Source organism: Dromaius novaehollandiae, chromosome 35, assembly GCF_036370855.1.
Source record: "Dromaius novaehollandiae isolate bDroNov1 chromosome 35, bDroNov1.hap1, whole genome shotgun sequence".
Classification (NCBI taxonomy): Eukaryota; Metazoa; Chordata; class Aves; order Casuariiformes; family Dromaiidae; genus Dromaius; species Dromaius novaehollandiae.
The window spans coordinates 263969-284490 of NC_088134.1; the positions used below are offsets into that span (position 1 = coordinate 263969).

Below are 20522 nucleotides of genomic sequence, written 5' to 3' on the forward strand. Positions count from 1 at the left end.
ACAGGAGGACTCGGCGGCCCCATGAGCGGGGGGGCGCTCGCAGCGCCGGGACCCCCGGGGGGGGTGGGGAAAGGCCTAGGGGACCCCCCGGAGCGGGGAAAGCCCCGGGGGAGGGCGGAGCCCCGGTAACGGCGTTCCGCCCCTTCCGGGCCGCTTTAGCGCTGCGCGCATGCGCGGGAGCGAGCGTCGAGGAGGCCGGAAGTGAGGTCAGCGCGCGGGTGCGTTGGGCGGGGGAAGACCCGGAAGTGCTCGGGCGCCGCCCCGGAAGCGGCCGCGGCTGCCCGGTTCGCGGCCGAGGATGGCGGAGGTGGTGAGTGGCGGCGGCGGGAGGGGGCGGGAGCGGCGGGGGGGGGGCGGCGGGACCCCCCCTTCCCCCCCCCCCCGGCGCGGCTCCCCGCCGTGACCCCGCGCGGTGCCGCCCGCAGGGGGAGGTGTCCGAGGGCTGCCGCCTGCCCGTGCTGCGCCGTAACCAGGACAACGAGGATGAGTGGCGTGAGCAGGGGGCGGGGCTTGGCGCCGCGGCGGGGGGGCGGGGCCGAGGGGAGGGGGCGGGGCGTGCCGCCGGGGGCGTGACGTACCATAGGGAGACGGGGCCGCGCGGGGGGGGGACAGGGGGCGTGACCGGGCGTCTGGGGGCGTGGCTATGGCAGAGCCAGGAGTGGGCGTGGCCTGGTAGAGGGTGGGCGGGGCCTGGTAGGGAGGGGGCGGGGAGAATCCGGGGGGATTTGGGGGGGTCCTGGGGGGGAAGGAATTGGGGGAGATTGGGGGGTTTTGGGGGGTCCCGGGAGTTTTTCGGGTGGGGGGATTTGGGGGGGTCAAAGGAAGGTTTGGGGTAAGGGGATTTGGGGGGGATCCCAGGGGAACTTGAGGGGATCCTGGGGGGGGTTGGGGGCTCCTGGGGGGATTTGGGGGGTCCTGGGGGGGTATTTAGGGTGGGGGAGCCCTGGGGGGGGCAGGAGGTATTGGAGGAGGTAGGCGCATTGGGGTACAAGGTATTTGGGGACAAAAAGAGGGTATTTGGGGAGTATTGGGGGGTCCCCGGGGGGTATTTTGGGGCAAGAGGACTTGGGGTTCCCCAGTGGGGGTCCCCGGAGGTGACACCCTGTTTCGGGGGGGGGGGTTACCCCTTGGGGTCCCCGGGGGGGCGGCCGCGGCCCTGAGGCCCCGGTGCCCCCAGCGCTGGCCGAGATCCTCAGCGTGAAGGACATCAGCGGGCGGAAGCTCTTCTACGTCCACTACATCGACTGTGAGTGGGGGCGCGGGGACACCGGGGGGGCGCGGGGACACCGGGGGGGGGGGACAGAGCCACCGGGAGGCTCGGGGCCACCAAGAGGAGGCCACAGGGCCACCAAGAGGCTCGGGGCCACCAGGAGAAGGCTCAGGGCCACCAAGAGAAGGTTATGGGGCCTCCAGGAAGAGGCCAGAGGGCCCCCAGGAGCCTAAAGGCCACCAAGAGGAGGCCATGGGGCCACCGGAAGGCTCAGGGCCACCAGGAAGAGGCCACAGGGCCACCAGGAGCCCAAAGGCCACCAAGATGAGGTCATGGGGCCTCCAGGAGGAGGCTGGGGGCTTTAGGAGGCTAAAGGCCACCAGGAGAAGGTCACGGGGCCACCCGGAAGTTCAGGGACACCCAAAAAGCCCGGGCGATCCTAAGCCGGGCAGCAAGGGGGGAGCGTTGGGGACGGCGAGGGGACGCCCCGGGGCGCCGGTGTCCCCCTCCGCCTGCCGACGTCACCGTGTCCCCTCCGGGCGTCCGCAGTCAACAAGCGCCTGGACGAATGGGTCACCCACGACCGCCTGGACCTCAAGAAGATCCAGTTCCCCAAGAAGGAGGCCAAGACGCCCACCAAGAACGGGCTGCCCGGCTCCCGGCCCGGCTCGCCGGAGCGCGACCTGGTGAGGGCACGGCCACCGCGGGGACGGCACCGCGGCCGGGGGGGGGCCAGGGATGTCCCCGGAGCTGGGGGGGGGACGCCCGGAGCCAGGGGACGTCCCTGGAGCCAGCGGGAGCTTCAGAAGCCATAGATGGCACCCGGGGGTAGGGGACATCCTTGGATATATTGGGGACACTCATGGGCAAGGAGCATTATCACGGCTGGTGAGGACGTTCCCAGAGCAGGACAAGGCCACTTGGAGCCTGGGGATGTCCCTGGAGCCAGGGGACAAACCCGGAGCCCTTGGGGACACCCAGAGCCCAGGGACGTCCCCAGAGCCGTTGGGGACAAACCCGGAGCCCTTGGGGACACCCTGAGTTGAGGGTGATCTCCCAACCTTTTGGGGACACCCAAAGACCCCCAGGTTCCAGGGACGTTCCCGAAGTTGCTGTGGGGACAACTGCTAACGTTAAGGGACATTTTGGGGGTCAGGGGACAGTCCCGGAGCTGCTGGGGACAGCTGGGGTTAAGGGGACGTGCCAGGACCTGTGAGAGACACCCACAACCGTCTCTAGATCTAGAGGTGACACCTCGAACCGTTGGGGCCCTCCAGAGCTCTCGAGGCCACCCGAGGTCAGGGACATCCCTGGACCTAGCGGGGATGCAGCCCGGGGACACGCGGAGCCCCAGGGACCTTTCTGGACCCAGCGGTGACACCAGGAGTGTTTGGGGACGGTTGGAGCTCTGGGGACGTCCCTGGACCTAGTGGGGACACCAAGAGCTGTTAGAGAGGTCAGGGGTTACTGGGGACACTGGGAGCTCTGGGGACGTCCCTGGACCTAGCGGGGACACCAAGAGCGATGGGGGACCCGTAGAGCTCCGGGGACATCCCTTGGTCTGGGGTGGGGACACCCAGAGCTGTTAGAGGCACTGGGGGTTACTGGGGACACTGGGAGCTCTGGGGACATCCCTGGATCCGGGGGTGGCAGTGGGAGCTGCTGGGGACACCAGGAGCTACTGGTGCCGGTGGGGACGTGAGGAGCTGTCAGGGCACCAGGAGCCGTTGGGGACATCGGGAACCGCAGGGGACACAGGGAGTCACAGGGGACACTGGGGACAGGGGCAGCTATTGGGGACTTTGGGAGCCATTGGGGACACGGAAAGCGTTGGGGACGCGGAGCTGCTGGTTTCTTGAGAGCCACTGGGGACACTGGGAGCCACTGGGGACGCTGGGAGCCATTGGGAGCCGTCAGGGGCCACTGGGAGCCATCAGGGGCCACCAGGAACCTTTGGGAACGGGGGAGCTGCTGGGGACCAGGGAGCCATCGGGGGCCACCGGGAGCCATCGGGGGCCATCAGGGGCCATTGAGGGCCACCAGGAGCCATTGGGGGCCACCAGGAGCCATTGGGGGCCACCGGGAGCCATCGGGGGCCACCAGAAGCCATTGGGGCCACCAGGAACTGTTGGGAATAGGGGAGCTGTTGGGGACCAGGGAGCCATCGGGGGCCACCAGGAGCCATCGGGGGCCACCAGGAGCCATCGGGGGCCACCGGGAGCCATCAGGGGCCACCGGGAGCCATCGGGGGCCACCAGGAACCATTGGGAACAGGGGATCTGTTGGGGACCAGGGAGCCATCGGGGGCCATCAGGGGCCACCGGGAGCCATCAGGGGACCTGGGAAGCACCAGGGACCTGGGACCGTTGGGGACACGGGACCTTTGGGGACCTGGGATCCGCTGGGGCCGCCGGGATCCGCTGGGGCCGCCGGGATCCGCTGGGGCCACGGGATGCACCGGGAGCCGGGGTGCTTGGCTTTGCGGGAGGCGGCGGTGGCCCCGGGCCGGGCCGGGCCGGGGAGGTGACCGGGGGGACGAGGAGGGGAGGGGGCGGCGGCCGGGGCGCCGCTGACGGCCCGTTTCTGCTCCTCTTCCTCGCGCGCAGAGGAAGAGCCTGGACGCGGCGGCGCCGGCGGCCCCGGCCAGCGGCAAGAGCCTCCCGGTGCCGGTGCAGATCACGCTGCGCTTTAACCTGCCCAAGGAGAGGGAGCCCGGCCCCGGCCCCGGCCCCGGCCCCGGCGAGGCCGAGCCCCCCCCGGCCCCCGGCCCCGGCCCCGGCCCCCGCCCCACGGTACCGCCCGGGCCCGGGGGGCTGCTGGGGGGGCGCTGGGGGGCGCGGGGAGCACGCTGGGGGCATGCTGCGGGGTGCTGGGAGCTGCTGGGAGCCGCTGGGGCTATGCTGGGAGGCGCTGGGAGCTGCTGGGTGGCACTGGGGCCATGCTGGGAGGCACTGGGAGCTGCTGGGAGCCACTGGGAGCTGTTGGGGCCATGCTGGGAGGCGCTGGGAGCTGCTGGGTGGCCATGGGGCCATGCTGGGAGGCACTGGGAGCTGCTGGGAGCCACTGGGAGCTGTTGGGGCCATGCTGGGAGGCGCTGGGAGCTGCTGGGTGGCACTGGGGCCATGCTGGGAGGCACTGGGAGCTGCTGGGAGCCACTGGGAGCTGTTGGGGCCATGCTGCAGGGTGCTGGGAGCTGCTGGAGGATGCTGGGAGCTGCTGGGCGGCACTGGGGCCATGCTGGGAGGCACTGGGAGCATGCTGGGAGCCACTGGGAGTTGCTGGGGCCATGCTACAGGGTGCTGGGAGCTGCTGGAGGGTGCCGGGAGCTACTGGGAGGCACTGGGAGCTGCTGGGTGGCACTGGGGCCATGCTGGGAGCCACTGGGAGCTGCTGGGAGCCACTGGGAGCTGCTGCGGCCATGCTACGGGGTGCTGGGAGCCACTGGGGCCATGCTGGGAGGCACTGGGGCCATACTGGGAAGGACTGGGAGGTGCTGGGGCCATGCTGGGAGGCACTGGGATCTGCTGGGGCCATGCTGGGAGCCGCTGGGGCCATGCTGGAGGGTGCTGGGGCCATGGTGGGAGATGCTGGGGCCATGCTGGGAAACACTGGGAGGTGCTGGAGGGCACTGGGGCCATGCTGGGAGGCGCTGGGAGCCACTGGGGCCATGCTGGGAGCCACTGGGAGCTGCTGGGAGCATACTGGGGCCATGCTGGGAGACACTGGGAGGTGCTGGAGGGCACTGGGGCCATGCTGGGAGGCACTGGGGCCATGTTAGGAGGCACTGGGAGCTGCTGGGAGCATACTGGGGCCATGCTGGGAGGCACTGGAAGCTGCTGGGGGGTGCTGGGGACCACTGGGAGCACACTGGGTAGCACTGGGGGGTACTGGGAGCTGCTGGGGCAGTGCTGGGGGCTGCTGAGGGGTACTGGGACCATGCCGGGAGGCACTGGGGCCATGCTAGGAGGTACTGGAAGCTGCTGGGAGCATACTGGGGTCATGCTGGGAGGCACTGGGACCATGCTGGGAGGCACTGGGAGCTTCTGGGGGGTGCTGGGGCCATGCTGGGGGTATACAGGGAGATACTGGTGGGGTATTGGACCATACTGGGAGATCTCAGGGGCTGTGCTGGGGGTTAATGGGGGTTACTGAGGCCATGCTGGGGAGTACTGGGCCATACTGGGAGGCCCCGGGGGCTGTGCTGGGAGGTGCTGGGGGTTACTGGGGGATGCTGGGGGCTGCTGGGAGATACTGAGATGCACTGGGGCCCTGCTAGGAAGCTACTGGGTGCTGCTGGGCTGATACTGGGGATACTGGGAGCATACTGGGGTGGGGGCAGGGCCGTCCCCTGGGGCAGATCCTCCCCCCGCAGCCCCCCAGGGGACAACAGCCCCCCCCCGGCTCAGGGGGGCCACACAGGACTGGTCTAGACTGGTTTGGACTGGGAGGGACTGCTCTAGATTGGTTTGGATTGGGAGGGACTGAGAGAGACTGGTTTGGATTGGGAGGGACTGGTTTGGACTGGGAGGGTCTGGTTCGGAGTGGGGTGGGTCAGATCGGTCGGGACAGACCTGCGCTGCACTGGACTGGTTTGCACTGGTCTGCACTGGTGCAGACTGGTCTGCGCTGGTGCATAGTGGTCTGGACCGGTGCAGACTGGTCCGTACTGGTCTGGACTGGTCCAAACTGGTGCGGGCACCCCACAGAAGCGCAAGGCCGACGTCGTGTCGCCCGCAACGCCTGTCCCCGCCACCCCTGACACCTCGCAGGCCTCCGTCTTCCCCCAGGTGAGTCCCAGTACAGCCCAGTATGGCCCAGTACAGCCCAGCGCCACCCAGTTCACCGCGCGGCGCCCCAGGCATCCCCGAGCCCCCCCAGCAGCCTCCCAGTAGCCTCCCAGTTTGGCCGGTGGCGTGCACAGCTCCCCAATGACCCTTGAGCCCCACCAGTAAGCTCCCAGTAGCACACCAGTAACCACCAGTCTAATCAGCAGTCTCCCAGTAACTCTTCAGTACCTCTCCAGTAACCACCAGTTTAATGAGTAGCTTCCCAGTTACCTCCCGAGTAGCCCCCCAGTAAGTTCCAGTCTAACTAGCAGCCTCCCAGTTGCCCCCCAGTGCTCCCAGTTGCTGCCCAGTAACCCCCAGTTTAACCAGTAACCCCCCCCGGTAGCCCCCCAGTAGCCCCCAGTCTAACCAGCAGCCTCCCAGTCCCGCCTAGTGTTCCCAGTTGCTGCGGGGGAACCGGCCCTCGTTGCCCTGGGGGGTGAATCTGCCCCTGGGGGGGGTGGTCTGGGGGGGGGCCAGCACCTGGGGGGTCCCCGGGGGGGGTCCCAGCCCCTCGGGGGATCCCCATGGCCCTGGGGGGGTCCCGGCACCCTCGGGGGGGTCCCGGGGGGGTCCCGAGGTGCCTCGGGGGGTTCCCAGCACCCAGGAGGGTCCTGGGGGGACCCCATGGCCCTGGGGGGGGTCCCGGCATCCTTGGGGGGGTCCCAGCACCCCCCTACTGACCGACCCCCTCCCCAGAACGGCTCCGCACGCCGCGCCGTGGCCGCCCAGCCTGGACGGAAGAGGAAATCCAACTGCCTGGGCACCGATGAGGTGGGGGGGGCACGGGGGGGGGACACGGGGGGGGCACCGACGAGGCGGGGGGGGGACCGGGGGGTCCCGAGGCGATGGACGAGGTGGGAAACTGAGGCACGGGGGGGGGAGGAGGGAAAAAGAGCCCTGAAAGGGGGAAAGGGAGGTGGGGGGGGCACTGAGTGGGGGGGGGCCACGGGGGGGGTTCTGCTGGGGGGGGTCCTGACCCGGGGGGGCCATTTTAGGCCTCGCAGGACTCCTGGGACGGGATCCCGTCGGCGCCGCGCACGACGGGCAGCCTGGCGCTGGGGGGGACACGTTTCGGGGGGCTGTACGGGGGGGTGGGGGGCACTGCGGGGGGGCGTACAGGGGGGTTTTCGGGGGGGGCCTGACCCGGGGGGGCCATTTTAGGCCTCGCAGGACTCCTCGGACGGGATCCCATCGGCGCCACGCGTGACGGGCAGCCTGGTGTCGGGGTGTACGGGGCGGGGGGGACGCGTTTCGGGGGGCTGTACGGGGGGGTGGGATGTTTCGGGGGGGGGCGTACAGGGGGGTTTTCGGGGGGGGGCCTGACCCGGGGGGGCCCCCGCAGGACTCCCAGGACTCCTCGGACGGGATCCCGTCGGCGCCACGCGTGACGGGCAGCCTGGTGTCGGGGTGTACGGGGCGGGGGGGACGCGTTTCGGGGGGCTGTACGGGGGGGTGGGATGTTTCTGGGGGGGCCGTACAGGGGGGTTTTCGGGGGGGGCCTGACCCGGGGGGGCCCCCGCAGGACTCCCAGGACTCCTCGGACGGGATCCCGTCGGCGCCGCGCATGACGGGCAGCCTGGTGTCGGACCGCAGCCACGACGACATCGTCACGCGCATGAAGAACATCGAGTGCATCGAGCTGGGCCGCCACCGCCTCAAGCCCTGGTACTTCGCGCCCTACCCGCAGGAGCTGACGGCGCTGCCCGTCCTCTACCTCTGCGAGTTCTGCCTCAAGTACGGCCACAGCCTCCGCTGCCTCCAGCGCCACCTGGTACGGCCCCCCCGGCCCCCCCCGGGGCGATAACAGCCCCCCCGGGGCAAATAACCACCCGCCCGGGGTGAGAACAACCCCACCGGGGCAGTAACAACTTCTTCAGGGCAATAACAACCCTTTTTGGGAGAATAAGCTCCTTCTCAGGGCGAATAACACCCCCCCGGGGCAAATAACACCCCCCCCCGGGGCAAATAACCACCCCCTGGGGCAATAACAGCCCCCCCGGGCAAATAACCACCCGCCGGGTCGATAACAGCCCCCCTGGGGCAAATAACCACCTGCCCGGGGTGATAACAACCCCACCGGGACAGTAACAACTTCTTCAGGGCAATAACAACCCTTTTTGGGAGAATAAGCTCCTTCTCAGGGCGAATAACACCCCCTCGGGGCAAATAACACCCCCCCAGGGCAAATAACCACCCCCCTGGGGCAATAACAGCCCCCCGGGGCAAATAACCACCCGCCGGGTCGATAACAGCCCCCCTGGGGCAAATAACCACCCACCTGGGGCGATAACAACCCCACCGGGGCAATAACAACTTCTTCAGGGCAATAACAACCCTTTTTGGGAGAATAAGCTCCTTCTCAGGGGGAACAACACCCCCCCAGGGCAAATAACCACCCCCCTGGGGCAATAACAGCCCCCCTGGGGCAAATAACCACCCCCCTGGGGCGGTAACAACCCCCTCAGGAGCAATAACTACTCCCCCGGGGCAAAGAACTACCCCCCCAGGGGAATAAGAACTCCCTCACGGGCAATAAGACCCCCCCCCAAAGCAAATAACTACCCCCCTGGGGGAATAACACCCCCCCCCCAGGGCAATAACCACCTTTTTGGGGTGAATAACCAACCCCCAGGGGGAATAACCACCTCATTGGGGGCGATAACCCCCCCCTCCAGGGCATCATTTACCCCCCCAGGACAGAGATCTGCCCCCCTGGAGCATCATTTACCCCCCCGGGGCATCATTTAACCCCCCCAGGCCACAATCACCCCCCCTTTTCCCCCCCCAGACCAAGTGTGACCTGCGGCACCCGCCGGGCAACGAGATCTACCGCAAAGGCACCATCTCCTTCTTCGAGATCGACGGGCGCAAGAACAAGGTGAGGCCGGACGCCGGGGCCCCTCGCGGCCCCCCCCCAGCCTCCGGGGCCCCCCCGCGGCCCCCCCAGGCCCGGTCTCAGTCCCGGGGGGGGCAGAGCTACTCGCAGAACCTGTGTCTGCTGGCCAAGTGCTTCCTGGACCACAAGACGCTCTACTACGACACGGACCCCTTCCTCTTCTACGTCATGACCGAGTACGACTGCAAGGGCTTCCACATCGTCGGCTACTTCTCCAAGGTGGGGGGGCCCGGGGGGGGGCCCGGGGGGGGGCAGGAGGAGTCGACGGAGGACTTGGGCTCCCCGAGGGGGTTTGGTGTCCCTGGGGGGTATTTGGGGGTCCAGGGTGGGTATTTGGGGGTCCGGGGGGGTATTTGGGGGTTCAGGGGGGTGTTTGGGGGTCCGGGGGTGTTCAGGGGGGGTCCCCAGCACTGGGGGTGACGCTGATTTTGGGGGGGGGGGGCAGGAGAAGGAGTTGATGGAGGACTTGGGCTCCCCGAGGGGGTTTGGTGTCCCTGGGGGGTATTTGGAGGTCCGGGGAGGTATTTGGAGGTCCAGGGGGGGTATTTGGGGGTCCGGGGGGGTATTTGGGGGTCTGGGGGGTGTTTGGGGGTCCGGGGGTGTTCGGGGGGGTCCCCAGTGCTGGGGGTGACGCTGATTTCGGGGGGGGGACGCAGGAGAAGGAGTCGACGGAGGACTACAACGTGGCGTGCATCCTCACGCTGCCGCCCTACCAGCGCCGCGGCTACGGCAAGCTGCTCATCGAGTTCAGTGAGCGCCGGGGCCCCCCCGCCGCCGTGACCCCCCCCCCCAAAGTGCCATAACCACCCCTAGGCCACTGCGACCCCCCCCAAACAGCCATGGCTCCCCAAAACCTGCCATGACCCCCCAAAACCTGCCATGACCCCTGAAAACCTGCCGTGACCCCCCAAAAAAACCTGCTGTGACCCCCCCAAACTGCTGCTAACCCCCCAAAACCACCCTGGGGAGCCCCCAGAGCACCCAAGAACCCCCCAAAGCCCCATGGGGGGGGCCCAAATCAACCTGGGGACCCCAAAACTGCCCCTGGGAGCCCCCCAAAGCACCCAAGAAGCCCCCAAAGCCCCATGGGGGGGGGCCCAAACTGTCCCAGGGACCCCAAAACACCCCTGGGAGCCCCCCTAGCCATGGGGGGGGGGCACTGAGCCATCCTGGGGAAGCCCCAAAGCTCCTCCCAGAGCCCCCCGGGAGCCCCCAAATACCTTGGGGAGCCAGGGGGGCCCCAGCCCCCCCATGACCCCCCCCACATCCCCCCCCCGCAGGCTACGAGCTCTCCAAGGTGGAGGGGAAGACGGGGACCCCCGAGAAGCCGCTCTCCGACCTGGGGCTGCTCTCGTACCGCAGCTACTGGTCCCAGACCATCCTGGAGATCCTCATGGGGCTGAAGGCCGAGGGCGGCGAGCGCCCCCAGATCACCATCAAGTGAGCTCCGCCCCCTGCCCCAGGCCCCGCCCACCGCCCCAGGCCCCGCCCCCGGGCAGCAGGCCCCGCCCCCGATCCACCAGGCCCCGCCCCCAGCCTGGAGATCCGCATGGGGCTGAAGGCTGAGGGTGGCGAGCGCCCCCAGATCACCATCAAGTGAGCTCCGCCCCCCGCCCCAGGCCACGCCCCCTGCCTGGCCACACCCCCCGGCCATTAGGCCCCACCCCACTCCCTTAGGCTCCACCCTCTTTCCCCTATAGGCTGCAGCTGGCACACAGGAGCCCCATAGCAGAGCTACCACGTGGCCCCACCCCTCTGTCCAAGCCCCACCCCCTTTGCCTTAAGCCACACCTCCTGGGGGCCAAGCCCCACCCCCCAAGCCACAAGCTCCGCCCCCAGCTCTGCTCTTAAAGGGGCGTGGGGGAGGCCGAGGGGGCTGGTGGGGCCCGGCAGAGGGAGGCTGGGACCAGGGTGGGATCCCAGGGGGTTGGGGGGGCCCAAGGGGGCCCCCAGCACGGGGGGGGGCCGGGGGGGGTCCCCAGGGTGCCCCCAGGACGCCTCACCCCCCCCCCCACGTCCCCCCCCCACAGCGAGATCAGCGAGATCACCAGCATCAAGAAGGAGGACGTCATCTCCACCCTGCAGTACCTCAACCTCATCAACTACTACAAGGTGCCGCCCGCCCCCGGGGGGGCACCCGGACGCCTGGGCCCCGGGGGGGGGGGGCAGCCTGGGCCCCGGGGCGGTGTCCTGGGCCACCGGGGGGGTGGGGGGCTCCCAGACGCCTGGGCCCCTGAGGGCAGGGGTGGGAGGGGGCACCCAAATGCTGGGGGGGGGTTTGGAGAGTGCCCGGACACCTGGGTCCCTGCAAGGGGGTGGGAGGGGGGGCACCCAAACACGGGGGGGGGGGGGGGAAGAGATGGGGGTGGTTGGGGGAAGGATCTGGCCACCCGGGCCCGGGGGGGGGGGGGGTTGTCACCCGGACACCTGGGCCCCTGTGGAGTTGGGGGGGGGGCAGACAGGGCCTCACCCGGACGCCTGGGCCCCCGCGCGGCTCCCCGGAGCGGAACGGGGCCGCGTCACCCGGACGCCGGGGCCCCACAGAGCTCAGGGGGTGGGGGAGGGGGCGTTGCCCGGACACCTGGGCCCCCGCGACGCCTCACCCGGACGCCTGGGCCCCGGGCGGGGGGGGGCAGGGCCAGTACATCCTGACGCTGTCGGAGGACATCGTGGAGGGCCACGAGCGCGCCATGCTCAAGCGGGTGCTGCGCATCGACGCCAAGTGCCTCCACTTCACCCCCAAGGACTGGAGCAAGCGGGGCAAGTGGTGAGGCCCCGCCCCCTCCCGGGGACGGCCACGCCCCCTACGGCCCGGCCACGCCCCCCTCTTCGCCCCCCCATCTCCAGTAATTAAACCTCAGCCCAGATCCGGCTGCCTTTATTTGCAGGAGGGGGCGTGGCCTGCTGGGGCTCCGCCCCCCCGTGGTGGGGTGGGCGGGGCTTCTGGTAGCACTGCTTCCGTGGTGGGTGGGGCCTCTCAGGGCTCCGCCTCCTCGTCGCTGTCGTCCGGGACGGGCGCGTGGATCTGCAGGGGGAGGGGGTGAGCGGGAGGGGCCCAGGCGTCGGGGGGGGGGTCACACACAGCCGCCCCCTCCCCCTAGAACCAGCCCCCCACCCGGGCAGGGCCCAGGCATCCGGGTGCCCCCCCCATCCCCCCTCCAGCCCAGGGGCCCAGGCGTCCGGGGGGACTCCCCACCCCCCCACACCCCCCCGAGGGGCCCCGGCATCCGGGGGGGACTCACCGCGTGGGCCAGGGGGGCCCAGGCCAGGGCGAGGGGCAGCCCCGCGGCGGGGGAGGGGGGGGCGTCGGCCCCCCAGGCCGTGATGGCCCCGAAGGTCCCGGTGGTCCGGAGGCGCCAGCCCTGGGGGCGGGGCCGGGTCAGGGGGCGGGGCCAGGATCAGGGGGTGGGGCCGGGGGCAGGGCCTGCCCCACAGCAGAGCCCAGGGGTCATGACTAGCTTTGGGGGGGGGGGGATGTGGGGGGTAAGGGGGGCCCTGGGGATCTGGCTGCCCCATAGAGGGGTCGTGGGGGGCCCAGGGGGGGCACATGGGGGTCAGGGCGTCCTGGGGGGGGGATGTGGGGGTCCCGGGGGGGTGTTGGGGTTCCAGGCAGGGGATGTGGGGGTTGAGGGGGGCATGTGGAGGTTTTGGGGATCTTGGGAGGGGGGTTTCTGGCAGGGGGGGACATGGGGGTCCTGGGGGGGGGTCACAGGGGGGACATGGGGCTGTGAGGATCCCTGCGGGGGGGACAACAGGGGGGACCCAGGGAGCCAACACGGGGGGAGGGACCTGGGGGTCCTGGGGGGGCCCCGAGGGGGAGGACATAGGGGTCCTGAGGAGAGATGTGGGGGCTGTGGGGTGCCATAGGGGAGCTGGGGGGTCCTGGGGGGGATATGGGGGTTGTGGAGGTCCCAGGAGGGTCCCAGGGGCGTTGGGGGGGTCCTGGGGGAGACAACATGGGGGTCCCGGGGGGGGAGGATACGGGGGCTGTGGGGGTCCCGAGGGGGGTCCCGGGGCGGGGGGGGGGTCGCGGCTCACCTGGGCGTCGCCGGGGCCCTCGGCCAGCACCAGCCCCCGGTAGCCGGGGGGCAGCGGCACCTCCAGCCCCCCCAGGCGCCGCCCCCGCAGCGAGGCCCACAGCTCTGGGGGGGGGCGAGGGGGGGTCAGCAGGGCCCCTGCCCCATGGAGACACCCCGGGGACCCCCCCCGGCCCCATAGAGACCCCCCAGAACCCCCCCAGCCCCATAGAGCTCCCCGGAACCCCCCCAGCCCCACAGAACCCCCCCCAGAGGCCCCCAGCCCCATAGAGACCCTCCAGGGACCGCTCCAGCCCCATAGAGACCCCCCCAGCCCCATAGAGACCCCCTCGGCCTCATAGAGACCCCCCAGGGATCCCTGGCCCCATAGACACCCTCCAGGACCCCCCTCCAGCCCCACAGAAGCTCCCCTCCAGCCCCATAGAGACCCCCCAGGGATCCCTGGCCCCATAGAAACACCCCCTGGGACCCCCCGGCCCCAAAGAGACCCTCCAGGACCCTCTCCAGCCCCATAGAGATCCTCCAGCCCCATAGAGACCCCCCTCCAGCCCCACAGAGATCCCCTCGGCCTCATAGAGACCCCCCAGGGATCCCTGGCCCCATAGAAACACCCCCTGGGACTCCCCGGCCCCATAGAGACCCTCCAGGACCCCCTCCAGCCCCATAGAGACCCCCCAGCCCCATAGAGATCCCCCTCCAGCCCCATAGAGACCCCCCAGGGATCCCTGGCCCCATAGAAACACCCCCTGGGACCCCCCGGCCCCATAGAGACCCTCCAGGACCCCCCTCCAGCCCCATAGAAACTCTCCTCCAGCCCCATAGAGACCCCCCAGGGATCCCTGGCCCCACAGAAACACCCCCTGGGACCCCCCGGCCCCATAGAGACCCTCCAGGACCCTCTCCAGCCCCATAGAGATCCTCCAGCCCCATAGAGATCCCCTCGGCCTCATAGAGACCCCCCAGGGATCCCTGGCCCCATAGAAACACCCCCTGGGACCCCCTGGCCCCATAGAGACCCTCCAGGACCCCCCTCCAGCCCCATAGAAACTCCCCTCCAGCCCCATAGAGACCCCCCAGGGATCCCTGGCCCCACAGAAACACCCCCTGGGACCCCCTGGCCCCATAGAGCCCCTCCAGGACCCCCCTCCAGCCCCATAGAGACCCCCCGGCCCCATAGAGATCCCCTCGGCCTCATAGAGACCCCCCAGGGATCCCTGGCCCCATAGAAACACCCCCCGGCCCCATAGAGACTCTCCAGGATCCCCTCCAGCCCCATAGAGACCCCCCAGCCCCATAGAGATCCCCCTCCAGCCCCATAGAGACCCCCCAGGGATCCCTGGCCCCACAGAAACACCCCCTGGGACCCCCCGGCCCCATAGAGCCCCTCCAGGACCCCCCTCCAGCCCCATAGAGACCCCCTCGGCCTCATAGAGACCCCCCAGGGATCCCTGGCCCCATAGAAACACCCCGCCGGGACCCCCAGCCCCACGGAGCCCCCCCCGGCCCCACAGAACCCCCCAGAGCCGCCCCCCAGCCCCATAGAGACCCCCGGAAGCGGCCCCCCGGGGGGACGCACCGGGCCCCGGCCCCGCCTGCGGCCGGAAGAAGGTGCCGACGGCGGCGGGCCCGTCGTGGCCGACGCGGCAGGGCAGCAGGTGAACGGCCACGGCCGCCGCCGCCGGCCCCGCCGCCAGCTCCGCCCGCACCGGCGCCGCCATGGCCGCCCGCGCCGCGCCGCGCAGGGGGAGCGCCGCGCCGGCACCCGTACCGCGGGGCACGCCGGGACGCGCGGGGCACGCCGGGAGTTGTAGTCCCCACCCCCAGGCGGCTGCACGCTGGGCGCGCAGGCGCCGCGGAGGATGCTGGGAGTTGTAGGCCTCTTCCCCCCAACGCCGTGAGGGATGCTGGGAGCTGTAGTTCCCGCCAGGGAGGAGCAGACGCTGCCCCTCAAGTCCCCCCCCCGCCGCCCCACGGCCCCCCCCAATCCCTCCATGGGACCCCAATGTCCCCCCTCTGCCCCCCCCGGCCCCACAGGGCCCCCCAATTCCTCCATGGGACCCCCCAGGTCCCCCCCAGCCCCACAGACACCCCCCAGGACCCTCCAGGTCCACCCCGGCCCCACAGACCCCCCCGCGGGACCTGCAAATACCCTCACAGACCCCCCAGGTCCCCCCCCGCACCCATAGACCCACAGACCCCCCCCCCCCGGAACCCCCAGGTCCCCCCCCAGCCCCACAGACCCCCCATGGGACCCCCAAATCCCCCCCCCAAGCCCCCTCTGGGGACCCTCCTGGTCCCCCCCCGGCCCCACAGACCCCCCCCGGGACCCCCAAATCCCCCCCCCCCGGCCCCATGGACACACAGACGCCATCTCTGTTCAACCTCGTGTTCAACAGCCGCCGCGGGGCGACAGCGTGGCCCGAAACAGGGGAAAAACGGCCCGAAACAGGGAAAAATGGCCCGAAATGGGGGAAACGGCACAAAACGGGGGAAACTGGGCCCAAAATGGGGGAAAATGGCCCGAAACAGGAAAAAAACAGCCCAAAACGGGGGAGAACCCAGGGCAACACGGAGAGACGCAGGTCGACGCGGAGGAACACGGGCGAGCGCGGCCCGGCCCGGGGGGACACGGGGTCACACGGGGTCACACGCCGCGACACGGGGTAACATGGCCTGACACGCAATAACATGGCCTGACATGGAGTTACATGCCGTGACATGGGGTAACACGCCGCGACACGGGGTAACACACCCCGACATGTGTTGACACGTGTCAACAGGCCCCAAAACACCCCAACACACCCTGACACGCCCCGATATGCCCCAAAACACCCCAAAACGCCCTGAGAGGCCCCCTCATGCCCTGACACGCGTTGACACGTGTCGACAGGCCCCATCGTGACCCAAAATGCCCCAACACACCCCAAAATGCCCCAAAACACCCCAACACGCGTTGACAGGCCCCAACACGTGTTGACACGTGTTGACAGGCCCCATCATGCCCCAAAACACCCCAACACGACCCAAAATGCCCCAAAACACCACAACATGTGTTGACACGTGTTAACAGGCGCCAACACGCCCCAAAACACCCCAACACGCCCTAAAATGCCCCAAAACACCCCAACACGCGTTGACAGGCCCCAACATGTGTTGACATGCGTTGACAGGCCCCATCACGCCCCAAAACACCCCAACACGCCCCGAAATGCCCTGACACGCCCCAACACGTGTTGACACGTATTGACAGGCCCCATCACGCCCCAAAACACCCCAACACGCCCCAAAATGCCCTGACACGCCCCAACACGTGTTGACACGTGTTGACAGGCCCCAACACGCCCCAAAACACCCCGACACACCCCAAAATGCCCTGACATGCCCCAATATGTGTTGACACGTGTTAACAGGCCCCAACACGCCCCAACACGCCCTGAAATGCCCCAAAACACCCCAACACGTGTTGACACGTGTTGACAGGCCCCAACACACCCCAAAACACCCCAACACACCCCAAAATGCCCTGACACGCCCCAATATGTGTTGACACGTGTTAACAGGCCCCAACACGCCCCAACACGCCCTGAAATGCCCCAAAACACCCCAACACGTGTTGACAGGCCCCAACACGCCCCAAAACACCCCAACACGACCCGAAATGCCCTGACACGCCCCAACACGTGTTGACACGTGTTGACAGGCCCCAACACGCCCCAAAACACCCCAACACGCCCTGAAATGCCCCAAAACACCCCAACATGTGTTGACATGCATTGACAGGCCCCAAAACACCCCAACACGCCCCAAAATGCCCTGACACGCCCCAACACATGTTGACACGCGTTGACTGGCCCCAACACGCCCCAAAACACCCCAACATGCCCCAAAATGCTCCAAAACACCCCAACATGCATTCACAAGCCCCATAACGTCCCAAAACACCCCAAAATGCTCCAAAACACCCCACCACGCCCCACCACGCTCTGCCACGCGTGCCGGGGGGGCGTCACGCGGCAGCAGCGCCGGCTTGGCGCAGGAAGCGGCCCAGGGGCACCAGGGCGGCCCAGCGAGCGGCCCGGGCCTCGACGCGGGGCCCGCGGAGCCGAGCCAGCGCCAGCCCCCGGCCCGGCAGCGCCGCCGCCAGCAGCCACCCGTCGCCCCGCGGCGCCACGGCGAAGGCGGCCAGCGCCGGCGGCAGCCCCCCCGGCCCCGCTCCCCCCCCCTCCACCACCGCCGCCGCCCGCGGCAGCACCGTCTCGGCCCCCCCCGCCGCCCCCAGCGCCGCCCACATGGCCCCGAAGGCCCGGCGGCGCCGGCCCGGCCCCCACCCCGCCGGCAGCGCCAGCGGCCGCAGCAGCTCCGCCGGCGTCAGCGGCAGCGGCGGCAGCCGGACCGTCGCCACCCGGCCGCCCGGCGCGGTGAAGGCGGCGGCGGCGGCAACGGGGCGGCCGGCGCCGCGGGGCCGGAGGGCGACGGCCACCTCGGCGCCCCGCGGGCCCAGCGCCGGCAGGCGGGTCTCGGCCGCGGGGCCGCCGGGCGGGCGAAGCCGCAGCTGCAGCGCCAGCAGCCGCTGCGGCCCCGGCTCCAGGCGCAGGCGGAGGCGAAGCGCCGGCGCGGCGCGGCGTCGGGCGGCCGCGCGGCCGTACGCCGCCGGGGAGTCCGTCGGCTCGTCAGCCGGCGCCGGCTGTAGCGGCGGCGGCGGCGGTTGGGGCAGGCGGTGCAAGCACAACGCCGGCGGCGGCTCGGTTGGGCGACGGCGGGCGGCCGGCGCCGAAAACGCCCGGGGCCGCGCGGCAGCGGTGCCGTCGCCCGGGCGCGTGATGGCGGCCAGCTTGTCGGCGCCCACGGCGGCGGCCAGCTTGCCGTAGAGCCGGGCCCGGTCGCGCACGTCCACGTCGGCAGCGGGCAGCGGCGGCGGCGGGGCGGGCAGGAGGCGGGCGGCGGCGGCCAGGGCGGCGTGGCCCCCGCGCCAATCGCCCGCCGCCGCCACCGCCAAACGCCGCAGCCGCCGCGCCGCTGCCGCCGCCCCGCCGCCCGCCGCCCCCGGCGCCCGCGCCAGCACCCGCAGGTGCCACCGCAGCTCGTCGCCCTCCGCCGCCGCCGCCGCCAGCGCCGCCCGCCGCAGCGCCGCCCCCAGCGCCGCCGCCCAGCCCGGCCCGGCGGCCGCGGCCAAGTCGAGCAGCGCCGGGGCCAGCGCCGGGCACCGCGCGTAGAGGCCGGCGGCGGCGGCGGCCAGCGCGGCGTCGGGGCCCAGGCGCGCGGCGTAGACGGCGGCGGCGCGGCAGAAGAGCGTCGCCGCCGGCGGCCCCGCGGCCGCCAGCTCCAGGGCCAAGCGGCGGAGGCAGCGGGCGCCGCGCCGGGCCTCGGGGCCGCCGTCCTCGGCGCAGACGGCGGCGGCCAGGGCGAAGCGGGGCGGCAGGGCGCCCGGCGGGGCCTCGCAGCGCGCGGGGAAGAGCCCGGCGGCCAGGCGGGGCGTGAGCAGCACGGGCGGCCCGCCGGCGCCCAGCGGCCGGTTCTCGGGGAAGGCGGCGACGCAGTGGAGGAAGAAGAGGCGGCGCGGCGGCGGCAGGGCCGGGTGCTGGGCCAGCGCGGCCAGGCGCCGCAGCAGGAAGGCCTCGTCCTCGGCGGTGAAGAGCGCCTCGCCCAAGGCCGCCTTCAGCCGCAGCGCCCCGTGCAGCGGGGCCGCCGCCCCCCCGGCCCCCCCCAGCAGCCGCCCCAGCGGCGCCTTCAACGCCGCCGGCGCCGCCGGGGCCGCCCGGCTCAGCGCCCACAGGGCCCGCGCCTGGGCCGCCGGCGGCTGCAGGAAGGCGGCGTCCAGCAGCGCCGCGGCGGCGGCCGGCGACGGCGACGGGGACGTCGCGGCGACGGCGTCGGCGTCGCGCAGCTCCCGCAGGCACTCGGCGGCGGCGCCGGGTCGCGGCTCGCCGGGGCGGCGCAGCAGGGCGGCGAAGGCGGTGGCGGCGGCGGCGCTACGGTGGCCCGGCGGCCCGGCGGCCAGCAGCACGGTGACGGTGGCCAGCAGCAGCAGCGCCCGCGGCGGCCCCGGCGGCTCCGGCAGCGCCAGCAGCGCCAGCAGGGCCCCCGCCGCCTCCTCCCCCGCCGCCAGCTCCGGGTGCTCCAGCAGCAGCCACAGCACCGCCACCTGCGGGGCCCAGGCGTCCGGGTCAGCGGGTCAGGGGGGCCCAGGAGTCCGGGCGATGCCCCTCACCCCCACCCTCTGCAGGGCCCAGGCATCCGGGTTGGCGGGCGGCCCAGGCGTCCACGTCAGGGGGGGCCCAGGCGTCCGGGTTGGGGGGGCCCAGGAGTCCGGGTTGGGGGGACCCAGGAGTCCGGGTCAGGGGGGTCCAGGTGGCTGGGTTGGGGGGGGCCCAGGTGTCCTGGTCAGGGAGGCCCAGGCGTCCGGGCGATGCCCCTCACCCCCACCCTCTGCGGGGGCCCAGGCGTCCGGGAAAGCCCATCCCCCTCCCCCTCCCAGGCCTCTCCCCGGGGTCCCAGACGTCCGGGGCTCCCCTCCCACCGAGGGCCCAGGCGTCCGGGTGCCCCTCCCCGCCTCCCCTCCCCCCCCCCGGGGGGCCCAGGCGTCCGGGCGCGCACCTGGTGGCGGCGGGCGGGGGCGGGGCCGCGCAGCGCGCGCACCTCGGGCGGGTCCCGGTCGTCGCCGGCGCCCAGGGCCGCCCCGAGCCGCGCCCAGGCCTCGGCGAGCGCCGCCGCCGCCATGGCGGCCGCGGGGGGACGGCGCTGCGCAGGCGCCGCCGCGGGGCGCGACGAGATACGGCGGGGCGCTTCCGCCTCGCCGCGGGGCGCGACGGGATACGGCGGGGCGCTGCAGCGCCGCCGCGGGGGCTGACGGGATACAACGGGGCGCTGCAGCGCCGCCGCGGGTGCCGACGGGATACAACGGGGCAGTGACGGGCCGCCGCGGGGGATTGTGGGGTGCCGGAGGTCATGGCAGGACACTGAGGCGGCCCCGCGGGGCATTGTGGGATATGGGGGGGGAAGTGCAGGGTCCCCTACGGACCCGTCACAGCCCCTATGGACCCCATAGATCCCCTGCAGTCCCTATAGCCCTCTATAGCCCCTATGGACCCCCTATAGCCCCTATGGACCCCAGAGACCCCCTACAGTCCCTATAGCTCCCTATAGCCCCCTATAGCCCCTATGGACCTCCCAAGCCCCCTATAGCCCCCTCAGACCCCCTACAGCCCCTGTGGCTCCTCTCAGGCCCCAGCGACCCCCTATAGCCCCCCCATAGCCCCTATGGAAACCCCAGACCCCCTATTGCCCCCCCAGACCCCCCCAATAGCCCTTATAGCCCCCCCCAGCACCCACAGACCCCAGCGACCCCCTATAGCATTTACGTCCCCCCCTGCGGCCCCTATAGCCCTGCAGGTCCCTATGGCCCCCCAGATGCCTGGGCCCCCCGGACGCCTGGGCCCCTCGGAGGGGGTGGGGCCCCCGGATGCCTGGGCCCGCCGGACGCCTGGGCCCCGGGGGTGGCAGCGCGAGGCAGCGGGGCCGGGCCGGCTGGTTCCCCCGCGTCCCCCCCTGCG

The 20522-nt window shown here is 71.5% G+C and overlaps 3 protein-coding genes across 5 annotated transcripts; 1 reads left to right on the forward strand and 2 right to left on the reverse strand.

Annotated features, from left to right (window-relative positions):
• The first annotated feature begins 156 nt into the window (after positions 1–156).
• Positions 157–11802, forward strand: KAT5 (lysine acetyltransferase 5). 2 transcript variants are annotated; one of them, XM_064503165.1, is made up of 14 exons: positions 157–310; positions 426–492; positions 1178–1246; positions 1760–1896; positions 3817–4002; positions 5917–5997; positions 6736–6810; positions 7562–7810; positions 8828–8917; positions 9014–9154; positions 9592–9685; positions 10216–10375; positions 10966–11047; positions 11572–11802. In XM_064503165.1, the coding sequence occupies exons 1-14, from the start codon at positions 299–301 to the stop codon at positions 11704–11706; spliced, it is 1578 nt and encodes a 525-aa protein (XP_064359235.1). In that variant the 5' UTR covers positions 157–298; the 3' UTR covers positions 11707–11802. The 2 variants fall into 2 exon arrangements, with proteins under 2 accessions (XP_064359235.1, XP_064359237.1); XM_064503167.1 differs by lacking the exon at positions 3817–4002.
• Positions 11798–14777, reverse strand: RNASEH2C (ribonuclease H2 subunit C). The gene is made up of 4 exons (XM_064503177.1): positions 14549–14777; positions 12974–13077; positions 12178–12297; positions 11798–11960 (listed from the first exon to the last, which is right to left on the reverse strand). Exons 1-4 carry the CDS (start codon positions 14688–14690, stop codon positions 11913–11915), a joined length of 414 nt encoding a protein of 137 aa, XP_064359247.1. The 5' UTR covers positions 14691–14777; the 3' UTR covers positions 11798–11912.
• Positions 14778–15344: 567 nt separating this feature from the next.
• AP5B1 (adaptor related protein complex 5 subunit beta 1) lies at positions 15345–19782 on the reverse strand. 2 transcript variants are annotated; one of them, XM_064503155.1, is made up of 2 exons: positions 19609–19782; positions 15345–19114 (listed from the first exon to the last, which is right to left on the reverse strand). In XM_064503155.1, exons 1-2 carry the CDS (start codon positions 19687–19689, stop codon positions 16979–16981), a joined length of 2217 nt encoding a protein of 738 aa, XP_064359225.1. In that variant the 5' UTR covers positions 19690–19782; the 3' UTR covers positions 15345–16978. The 2 variants fall into 2 exon arrangements, with proteins under 2 accessions (XP_064359225.1, XP_064359224.1); XM_064503154.1 differs by having other exon boundaries at positions 19567–19781.
• Positions 19783–20522: the final 740 nt, after the last annotated feature.

Excerpts from the sequence above, each read along its gene's own strand:
- KAT5 (XM_064503165.1), top strand. Across the intron at positions 493-1,177 it reads GGACAACGAGGATGAGTGGC|CGCTGGCCGAGATCCTCAGC; the intron begins GTGAGCAGGGGG and ends CGGTGCCCCCAG. Across the intron at positions 11,048-11,571 it reads ACCTCATCAACTACTACAAG|GGCCAGTACATCCTGACGCT; the intron begins GTGCCGCCCGCC and ends GGGGGGGGGCAG.
- RNASEH2C (XM_064503177.1), bottom strand. The coding sequence starts at position 14,690 with ATGGCGGCGCCGGTGCGGGCGGAGCTGGCGGCGGGGCCGGCGGCGGCG. Across the intron at positions 12,298-12,973 it reads AGGGCCCCGGCGACGCCCAG|GGCTGGCGCCTCCGGACCAC; the intron begins GTGAGCCGCGAC and ends CCCCGCCCCCAG. Across the intron at positions 11,961-12,177 it reads GGGCCCCCCTGGCCCACGCG|ATCCACGCGCCCGTCCCGGA; the intron begins GTGAGTCCCCCC and ends CTCCCCCTGCAG.
- AP5B1 (XM_064503154.1), bottom strand. The coding sequence starts at position 19,689 with ATGGCGGCGGCGGCGCTCGCCGAGGCCTGGGCGCGGCTCGGGGCGGCC. Across the intron at positions 19,115-19,566 it reads CCCCCGCCCGCCGCCACCAG|GTGGCGGTGCTGTGGCTGCT; the intron begins GTGCGCGCCCGG and ends TGGGCCCCGCAG.